At 34.1% G+C, this 11,887-nt stretch overlaps 1 protein-coding gene across 1 annotated transcript; it reads right to left on the bottom strand.

Annotated features, from left to right (window-relative positions):
* Positions 1–9,778: 9,778 nt before the first annotated feature.
* LOC125039045 (larval cuticle protein A3A-like) lies at positions 9,779–11,256 on the bottom strand. Its single transcript, XM_047632764.1, has 5 exons — positions 11,143–11,256; positions 10,631–10,717; positions 10,527–10,547; positions 10,234–10,380; positions 9,779–10,086 (listed from the first exon to the last, which is right to left on the bottom strand). The coding sequence occupies exons 1-5, from the start codon at positions 11,254–11,256 to the stop codon at positions 9,805–9,807; spliced, it is 651 nt and encodes a 216-aa protein (XP_047488720.1). The 3' UTR covers positions 9,779–9,804.
* Positions 11,257–11,887: the final 631 nt, after the last annotated feature.

Below are 11,887 nucleotides of genomic sequence, written 5' to 3'. Positions count from 1 at the left end.
GTGTGTGTGTGTGTGTGTGTGTGTGTGTGCATGTATGTGTACATATATATATATATATATATATATATGCATATACATTTACATATAGAGAGATATATTGTCTTTTATATGGATACAGACATATGTACGTGTGTGTATATGCATATATATATGAATATATATATATGTATAAACTATATTCATGTTGACAAATGTATTAAATGTATGAATAAGAATGAATATTTCCACAATACAAGAAATGTGTTTAACTGGTTTCGATTATATCTTCGTCAGAAATACAGTCGAAACTTGTCAAATACATTTTTTGTATTATGAAGATATTCATTTTCATTCATACCTTTTATACATACATATATGTATATGTAAGTACACATATATATGTATGTTATATATGTATGCATTTATGTGTATGTGTGAGTGCGTGTATTTGTGTGTAATATATATATATATATATATATATATATATATATGTGTGTGTGCGTGTGTTTGTGTATATATATATGTATATATATATATATTATGCAACACTCACATACCTGTGCGTATGCGTGTGTCAATAATATTCTAAAAATAAGGAAAATAATTTATGCAATCCCTGAGGGTCATCAAATATTAGTTACTGAAAAATCGCTTGATCTTGTTCATTCCTTTTTTGCATGGTACATCGCCATCGTCTGATTTTCTTCATTCCTGTCTACATGTTAAAAAAAGTGGACTGTGTCAATTTAGTGTTTACCATATGGTTACGGTTATAATTCTCAACTTATTCACATTCAAATAAATATTCATTGAATTTGCATTATAATTTTTGAACACCTAAAAGTCATGCGACGCACGTGGTAAAAAGGCTATATTTATATCAAAACAGGTGTTGTTTTTTTATCCATTTGAGTTGAAAAAATAGGAGGTAGGTGGAAATTTGTATCAGTTACACATAATTAGAATAAATGAGTAACAGGCAAAACATTAAAAGAAGAATGAAATGTGATACTGCCAAAGAATATTATGTGTACACACACACATATATTTTTTCAGTAGCTTGGTTTAGATTAGGAGTAAGAATTAGCTATATTTGAATAAAAAATATTTTATTATGAATCTCCAAGTGTACAGTAGGATCACATAGCCTCGGCCACAGTGTTCCAGTTTCGAAAATGAAATGACGAAGGTCAGAGATGAAATGATATGTACGTGAAACGTAATTGTAGAGCCTTAGTACACGGGGTACTTGGGGGCAGCGTGGTAGGGAGCAGGCTTGTAGGTGGGCTTGTAGGTGGGCTTGTACTCGGGGTACTGAGCCTCGCCCTCGTAGGTGACCTCAGCAACGAGACCGTCGCCGTTGTCCACGTACTTGACGATCTGCTTGCGGCCGTCGGGGAGGTCGACGGTGTAGCTGCCCTCGGTCTTGTAGCCGTCGCGGGACTCCGAGGCGGCGAAGTTGGCGCCGGAGTAACCGTCGGCGACACCGTAGTTGTAGTTGTACTTGGGTGGTGCCTTTTAGAAGAAAGTATAACAGTAAGTCAAAGTAATAGACAGTTAGATAGATTGTTAGAATTTGAAGATACTTGTAACCACAGTGGGTATTTAGCTGCATAGAATTATGCACTTACAGTTGGGTATTCAGGCTGCTTGTAAGGGGAGGGAGCGTGGTACGTGGGTGCGGCGTAAACAGGTGGTTGGTGGTACACAGGAGCCTTATCGGCCAGAGCCACCGCGGCCACACACGCTACGAGGATCACCTGAAACATAACACAAATATTCCACTGAATAAGCGAAAGCAAACTCGAAAGTCACAACTCATTATAACACCTATAATCTACAAATATATATATGAATTTTGTTCTTGTTCTTCTTTCTTATTTTTGTAGATAGAGAAGCTTGTAAGGAGAAGCGTGTGTACCTTGAGAGACATGGCTGACGTTTGATGGCGGGGAAGTGTCTCGGCCGCTTATATTGTGGTCCACATCCTCTGCTCATGCGAGTTCAAGGTCACTCGCTTACCCTGTTTGAAGGGGGTTGAAAGGGTCTTCAAAACATACAAGTATTAGATTTCTTATTTATCCACTGATTGAATATTCTGATAATATTCCATGAATATATAATGCAACGTATGGATCGATCATGTATTGTGAAAAAAATATCGTTTTTATCAGTGATATATAACACAAATGTTGTTTATTTTTTATGTTTCGTTTTCTATCCATAAATATTATGTATAAGATTGTGTCTTTAAACAATATGCATCCGTAAACAAGTACCCCCCTATTTCCGTCTCTCTCTGTGGATAACCAACATAAACATATAAATACACATACACACCCACATATGTCTACATACACAAATATGTATATATGTGTATATACATGTATACATACACATATTTATATTGAAGTCTGTATATATATGTACATAGGTACTTTTATATTCATATTCATATGTATTTATATACAGTACATATATATATGCATATATTATATATTTCTGTGTAACTTGTGTGTGTGTACGTATGTGTACATATATATGTAAATACATGCATATGTGTACATGTGTGCAGATACACACAGACATATATACACCCATTGATATATACCTACATACACGCACATATATAAGCGTATACGTGTGTATTTGACTGCTACTACATATATATTCACATATATACATATATGAATGTGTAAACATACACACATATATATACACACATATATACACATATATATGTTTATATACACATATATATATATGCATATATACACACATATGTATATATACATGTATATATGTATATATATATATATTTATATATATATATATATATATATATATATATATGCACACACACACACAAACATACACATACACACATATATACACACACATACACACACACATACATATATATATATATATATACATACACACTCACACACACATATACACACACACAAATATATATATATATATATATATATATATATATATATGTGTGTGTGTGTATATATATACATATATACACACACACACACTGTTTGTATGTATATATGCATGTCTATATATACATATATATACATACATATATACATCTATCTATATATATGTATATGTATTATATATATGTATACATATATGTGTATATATGTATAAATATTGTACATATACATGTATACATATGCATATATAAACACACATATATTTGTGTGTATGTATGTGTGTTTGGGAGTGTGTATTCATGCGTGTGTTTGCGTGTGTGTGCATGTATGTGTGTATACATTTATATGTATATATAATATATATATAATATATATATAAATGATATATAAATCATATTATGTAATATATATATGTATGTGTGTACGTATATATATTATATATACATATATATACACGTGTGTGTGTATGTTTGTGTGTGCATACACACACATATATGTATGCGTCTATATGATATATAGAGATAGAGACACAGATAGATAGATACATGCACATACACAGACACATACATATATATGTATATATACACATATGTAGATATATGTTTCTATATACACATATAAGGTACATCCATGTATTATGTTCAGACACATGCATATAGATATGACAAATATCATATGTGCGAAGTCACACACACACACACGCATACAGTCTATTTCGGTTATCTGATAAGGCCATGGATTTTAACGCTAACCATTTCATGAAAAATGAATATGGAAATGCATTGACAAAAATGCCTTTGTGTTTGTATGTCCATTTCAAAGAATTTTCATTGAAACACTTTCTATAATTTCTCAATACTTTCATTTAAAGGTTCCTTTGTTTAGGCAAATTATCTAACCGCATGTGTAATATGAAATTAATACATTTTACCATAGAAAGTGTATACATTAGGTTGATTATCAGTAGCATACACAAAAAGGTTATTTGAATGAGGCATACTATTGACACTAGGAATATATCTGATATCACACTGAAAATTTACTTTATATATCTACGATTATATATATATATTTGTTTCTTCTTTCCCGTTTGTTGTTAAAATTGTGATTTTGGCATGTGGTATGCAAATTGCTTTTTTTTATATTTCAGTTTTTTAAAAAAATCGGAAATAAAATAGTATCACATATTCTTATCCCGACCATAAAATGTCAACCACAACTCATTCGTTATGCTTTGGCACATTTAATGGATGGGATGAGATAGGGGAAATTTGTTTGATGCGAGAGTGTACATCCTTAGTACACGGGGTACTTGGGGGGGAGCTTGGTAGGGAGCGGGCTTGTAGGTGGGCTTGTAGGTGGGCTTGTACTCGGGGAACTGAGCCTCGCCCTCGTAGGTGACCTCAGCTACGAGACCGTCGCCGTTGTCCACGTACTTGACGGTCTGCTTGCGACCGTCGGGGAGGTCGACGGTGTAGCTGCCCTCGGTCTTGTAGCCGTCACGGGCTTCTGAGTGACCGAGGTTGACGCCGGAGTAGCCGTCGGCGACGCCGTAGTTGTAGTTGTACTTCGGCGGGACCTGATTAGAGAAAGCATAACGTTATATACAGGACATGTGTTCATTTATCCGTAAACGAGTTTGAGAAAGGAATATTTCATTAAGTATAACCCTCTAAAAACAGGATATGCATATATGCCATTAAGTTGCACAAAGTAAAGTACTTACAGTAGGGTACTCAGGCTGTTTGTAAGGTGAGGGGTGGTACGCAGGTTCTGGAGCGCGGTACGTGGGTGCGGCGTAAACAGGTGGCTGATGGTACACGGGAGCCTTATCGGCCAGAGCCACCGCGGCCACACATGCTACGAGGATCACCTGAAAACACGACACAAAAACAATTCCACTTAATTACAAAGGCCGAATTCGAGAATCATGTCCATTATTTCCATCCATAGTATGAATACACGTTGCTTCTATGGACTTTCGTCCTGTTAGACAGAACACGAGAGGAGCGTGCGTACCTTGAGAGACATGGCTGTTGTCTGATGGCGAAGAAGTGTCTCAGCCGTTTATATAGCGGTCCACATCCCTGACGAGAGGGTGGTGCTCAGGGTCACGGACCTACCCTAATGGGAGAAATGGGGCTTTGCCATGCCAGTGCCAAGAATATTTCCATGTATATTTATTTGCATATACACGGACACAAACACAAGAACATGTATAAACAAATAAAAAAAAAAAAAAAACTTGCCACAGTATGAACACAAAAAGAACTTGTCGCTTCGAACTCGTCAAAGTTCCTCATCAGAAGAAGTAAAGACCAAAATATTCGATTTACTACGCTTTTAATTCAGTATTTTTATGTAAATGTACATATAATTGTATATATATGTGTATATATATACATATATATGTATATATGTATGTGTGTGTGACTGTATATATACATACATATATATATACGCACACATATATTTTTATGTACATTTATGTATGTATATTTTGTGTGTGTATGTATATATATATGAATATATATATATATGTGTGTGTGTGTGTGTGTGTGCATGTATGTGTACATATATATATATATATATATATATATATATATATATATATATATGCATATACATTTACATATAGAGAGATATATTGTCTTTTATATGGATACAGACATATGTACGTGTGTGTATATGCATATATATATGAATATATATATATGTATAAACTATATTCCTGTTGACAAATGTATTAAATGTATGAATAAGAATGAATATTTCCACAATACAAGAAATGTGTTTAACTGGTTTCGATTATATCTTCGTCAGAAATACAGTCGAAACTTGTTAAAATACATTTTTTGTATTATGAAGATATTCATTTTCATTCATACCTTTTATACATACATATATGTATATGTAAGTACACATATATATGTATGTTATATATGTATGCATTTATGTGTATGTGTGAGTGCGTGTATTTGTGTGTAATATATATATATATATATATATATATATATATATATATATATATGTGTGTGTGTGTGTTTGTGTATATATATGTATATATATATATTATGCAACACTCACATACCTGTGCGTATGCGTGTGTCAATAATATTCTAAAAATAAGGAAAATAATTTATGCAATCCCTGAGGGTCAACAAATATTAGTTACTGAAAAATCGCTTGATCTTGTTCATTCCTTTTTTGCATGGTACATCGCCATCGTCTGATTTTCTTCATTCCTGTCTACATGTTAAAAAAAGTGGACTGTGTCAATTTAGTGTTTACCATATGGTTACGGTTATAATTCTCAACTTATTCACATTCAAATAAATATTCATTGAATTTGCATTATAATTTTTGAACACCTAAAAGTCATGCGACGCACGTGGTAAAAAAGCTATATTTATATCAAAACAGGTGTTGTTTTTTTATCCATTTGAGTTGAAAAAATAGGAGGTAGGTGGAAATTTGTATCAGTTACACATAATTAGAATAAATGAGTAACAGGCAAAACATTAAAAGAAGAATGAAATGTGATACTGCCAAAGAATATTATGTGTACACACACACATATATTTTTTCAGTAGCTTGGTTTAGATTAGGAGTAAGAATTAGCTATATTTCAATAAAAAATATTTTATTATGAATCTCCAAGTGTACAGTAGGATCACATAGCCTCGGCCACAGTGTTCCAGTTTCGAAAATGAAATGACGAAGGTCAGAGATGAAATGATATGTACGTGAAACGTAATTGTAGAGCCTTAGTACACGGGGTACTTGGGGGCAGCGTGGTAGGGAGTAGGCTTATAGGTGGGCTTGTAGGTGGGCTTGTACTCGGGGTACTGAGCCTCGCCCTCGTAGGTGACCTCAGCAACGAGACCGTCGCCGTTGTCCACGTACTCGACGATCTGCTTGCGGCCGTCGGGGAGGTCGACGGTGTAGCTGCCCTCTGTCTTGTAGCCGTCGCGGGACTCCGAAGCGGCGAAGTTGGCGCCGGAGAAGCCATCAGCGACGCCGTAGTTGTAGTTGTACTTGGGTGGTGCCTTTTAGAAGAAAGTATAACAGTAAGTCAAAGTAACAGTTAGATTGTTAGAACTTGAAGATACTTGTAACCACAGTTGGTATTTAGCTGCATAGAATATAGCACTTACAGTTGGGTATTCCGGCTGCTTGTAAGGGGAGGGAGCGTGGTACGTGGGTGCGGCGTAAACAGGTGGTTGGTGGTACACAGGAGCCTTATCGGCCAGAGCCACCGCGGCCACACACGCTACGAGGATCACCTGAAACATAACACAAATATTCCACTGAATAAGCGAAAGCAAACTCGAAAGTCACAACTCATTATAACACCTATAATCTAAAAAATATGTGAATTTTGTTCTTATTCTTCTTTCTTATTCTTGTAGATAGAGTAGCTTGTAAGGAGAAGCGTGTGTACCTTGAGAGACATGGCTGACGTTTGATGGCGGGGAAGTGTCTCGGCCGCTTATATAGTGGTCAACATCCTTTGCTCATGCGACTTCAAGGTCACTCGCTTACCCTGTTTGAAGGGGGGTGAAAGTGTCTTCAAAACATACAAATGTTAGATTTCTTATTAATCCACTGATTTAATATTCTGGTAATATTCCATGAATATATAATGCAACGTATATATCGATCATGAATTGTGAAAAGTATATAATTTTTATCAGTGATATATAACTCAAGTGTTGTTTATTTTTTATGTTTCGTTTTCTATCCATAAATAATATGTATAAGATTGTGTCTTTAAACAATATGCATCCGTAAACAAGTATCCCCCTATTTCCGTCTCTCTCTGTGGATAACCAACATAAACATATAAATACACATACACACCCACATATGTCTACATACACAAATATGTATATATGTGTATATACATGTATACATACACATATCTATATTGAAGTCTGTATATATATACATATATATATATGTACATAGGTACTTTTATATTCATATTCATATGTATGTATATACAGTACATATATATGTATATATTATATATTTCTGTGTAACTTAGTGTGTGTGTACGTATGAGTACATATATATGTAAATACATACATATGTGTACATGTGTGCAGACACACACAGACATATATACACCCATTGATATATACCTACATACACGCACATATATAAGTGTGTACGTGTGTATTTGACTGCTACTACATAGATATTCACATATATACATATATGAATGTGTAAAAGTGTATATACATAGATATATATAAATAGATAGATAGATAGATACATATGTATAAGTACATATATGTATATATATTTGTATACACACGCACACAAACATACACACATATATATACACACATAAATACACATATATATATGTATTTATACACATATATATATGTATTTATACACATATATATATGCATATATACACACATATGTATATATACATGTATATATGGGTATATATTTATATATATATATATATATATATATATGCACACACACACACAAACATACACATGCACACATATATACACACACACACACACACACACATACATATATATATATATATATATATATATACATACACACACACATACACACACACACACACACATATATATATATATATATATACATATATTTGTATATATATACATATACACACACACACACACACTGTGTGTATGTATATATGCATGTCTATATATACATATATATACATACATATATACATCTATCTATCTATATGTATATGTTTTATATATATGTATACATATATGTGTATATATGTATAAATATTGTAAATATACATGTATACATATGCATATATAAACACACATATATTTGTGTGCATGTGTGTGTGTTCATGCGTGTGTTTACGTGTGTGTGCATGTATGTGTGTATACATTTATATGTATATATAATATATATATATATAATATATATATGATATATAAATCATATTATGTAATATATATATGTATGTGTGTATGTATATATATTATATATACATATATATACACGTGTGTGTGTATGTTTGTGTGTGCATACACACATATATGTATGCGTCTATATGATATATAGAGATAGAGACACAGATAGATAGATACATGCACATACACAGACACATACATATATATGTATATATACACATATGTACATATATATTTGTATATACACACATAAGGTACATCCATGTATTATGTACAGACACATGCATATTGACATGACAAATATCATATGTGCGAAGTCACACACACACATACACACGCGCACACACACACACGCATACAGTCTATTTCGGTTATCTGATAAGGCCATGGATTTTAACGCAAACCATTTAATGAAAAATGAATATGGAAATGTATTGACATAAATGCCTTTGTGTTTGTATGTCCATTTCAAAGAATTTTCATTGGAACGCTTTCTATAATTTCTTAATACTTTCATTTAAAGGTTCCTTTGTTTATGCAAATACACATATGAAATTAATACATTTTACCATAGAAAGTGTATACATTAGGTTGATTATCAGTAGTATACACAGAAAGGTTATTTGAATGAGGCATAATATTGACACTAAGAATATATCTCTGATATCACACTGAAAATTAACTGTATATATCTACGATTATATATATATATATATATTCTTTCTCGTTTGGTGTTAAAATTGTGATTTTGGCATGTGATATGAAAATTACTTTTTTTTATATTTCTGTTTTATTAAAAAATCGGAAATAAAATAGTATCACATGTTCTCATCCCGACCATATAATGTCAACCACAACTCATTCGTTATGCTTTGGCACATTTAATGGATGGGATGAGATGGGGAGAAAGTTGTCTTATGCGAGAATGTACATCCTTAGTACACGGGGTACTTGGGGGGAGCTTGGTAGGGAGCGGGCTTGTAGGTGGGCTTGTAGGTGGGCTTGTACTCGGGGTACTGAGCCTCGCCCTCGTAGGTGACCTCAGCTACATAACCGTCGCCGTTGTCCACGTAGTTGACGATCTGCTTGCGGCCGTCGGGGAGGTCGACGGTGTAGCTGCCCTCGGTCTTGTAGCCGTCACGGGCTTCTGAGTGACCGAGGTTGACGCCGGAGTAGCCGTCGGCGACGCCGTAATTGTAGTTGTACTTCGGCGGGACCTGATTAGAGAAAGCATAACGTTATATACAGGACATGTGTTCATTTATCCGTAAACGAGTTTGAGAAAGGAATATTTCATTACGTATAACCCTCTAAAAACAGGATATGCATATATGCCATTAAGTTGCACAAAGTAAAATACTTACAGTAGGGTACTCAGGCTGTTTGTAAGGTGATGGGTGATACGCAGGTTCTGGAGCGCGGTACGTAGGTGCGGCATAAACAGGTGGCTGATGATACACGGGAGCCTTATCGGCCAGAGCCACCGCGGCCACACATGCTACGAGGATCACCTGAAAACACGACACAAAAACAATTCCACTTAATTACAAAGGCCGAATTCGAGAATCATGTCCATTATTCCCATCCATAGTATGAATACACGTTTCTTTCATGGACTTTCGTCCTGTTAGACAGAACACGAGAGGAGCGTGCGTACCTTGAGAGACATGGCTGTTGTCTGATGGCGAGGAAGTGTCTCAGCCGTTTATATAGCGGTCCACATCCCTGGTGAGAGGGTGGAGCTCAGGGTCACGGACCTACCCTAATGGGAGAAATGGGGCTTTGCCATGCCTGTGCCAAGACTGCTAATGACAAATGTATTAAGTGTATGAATAAGAATGAATATTTCTACAATACAAGAGATGTGTTTAACCAGTTCCGATTATATCTTCCTCAGAAATACGGTCGAAACTTGTTAAATACATTTTTTGTATTGTGAAGATATATATATATTTTTAAATTCATACCTTTTATACATACATATACGTATATATAAATACATATGTATGTTATGTATGTATATATGTGTATGTGTGAGTGCGTGTATTTGTGTGTGTGTGTAAAATATATATATATATATATATATATATATATATATATATATATATATATAATACAACATTCACACACCTATGCGTATGCGTGTGTCAGTAATATTCTAAAATTAATGAAAATATTTTTTAAATGTCTTCTATTTATGCAATCTCTGAGGGTGAACGAAAATGTGTTACTTAAAAATCGTTTGATCCTGTTCATTCCTTTCTTCGTATAACATAAACGAAGCCTGAATCTATCCATTTAGGATTCAGAGTCAGTTTCCTCAGAGTCAGGTGCTGTAGATTGAAACGAAGTTTGGTCAGCATGCATAGGATGAGGTACATCGCCATCGTCTGATTTTTACATTTCTGGCTACATGTTAAAAAAGTGGACTGTGTCAACTTAGTGTTTATTAATAAGAGTTACCCTATGGTCATGGTTAAAATTCTCAACTTATTCACATTCAAATAAATATTCATTGTTTATGCATTATAATTTTTGTAACACCTAAAAGTCATGCGACGCACGTGATAAAAAAGCTATATTTATATCTAAACAGGTGTTTTTTTTATCCTTTTGAGTCGAAAAAATAAGAGGTAGGTAGAAGTCTCTATCAGTAACACATAATTAGGTTAAATGAATATGAGGCAAAGCATTAAAAGAAGAATGAAATGTGATGATAAATAATGCCAAAGAATATTATGTGTACACACACATATCTATTTTTTTTTTTTTCAGTAGCTTGGTTTAGAGTAGGAGTAAGAATGATCTATTTCAATGAAAAATATTTTATTATGAATCTCCAAGTGTACAGTAGGATCACATAGCCTCGGCCACTGTGTTCCAGTTTCGAAAATGAAATGACGAAGGTCAGAGATGAAATGATATGTACGTGAAACGTAATTGTAGAGCCTTAGTACACGGGGTACTTGGGGGCAGCGTGGTAGGGAGCAGGCTTGTAGGTGGGCTTGTAGGTGGGCT

The sequence above is a fragment of the Penaeus chinensis genome, chromosome 26, assembly GCF_019202785.1.
Source record: "Penaeus chinensis breed Huanghai No. 1 chromosome 26, ASM1920278v2, whole genome shotgun sequence".
NCBI lineage: Eukaryota > Metazoa > Arthropoda > Malacostraca > Decapoda > Penaeidae > Penaeus > Penaeus chinensis.
Note: the sequence above shows the minus strand (reverse complement) of the source record. Positions and strands in the feature narration are given on the sequence as shown.

Excerpts from the sequence above, each read along its gene's own strand:
- LOC125039045 (XM_047632764.1), bottom strand. The coding sequence starts at position 11,256 with ATGGCGATGTACCTCATCCTATGCATGCTGACCAAACTTCGTTTCAAT. Across the intron at positions 10,718-11,142 it reads TAGATTCAGGCTTCGTTTAT|AAATATTCATTCTTATTCAT; the intron begins GTTATACGAAGA and ends CTTGTATTGTAG. Across the intron at positions 10,087-10,233 it reads AACAGCCTGAGTACCCTACT|GTCCCGCCGAAGTACAACTA; the intron begins GTAAGTATTTTA and ends TTCTCTAATCAG.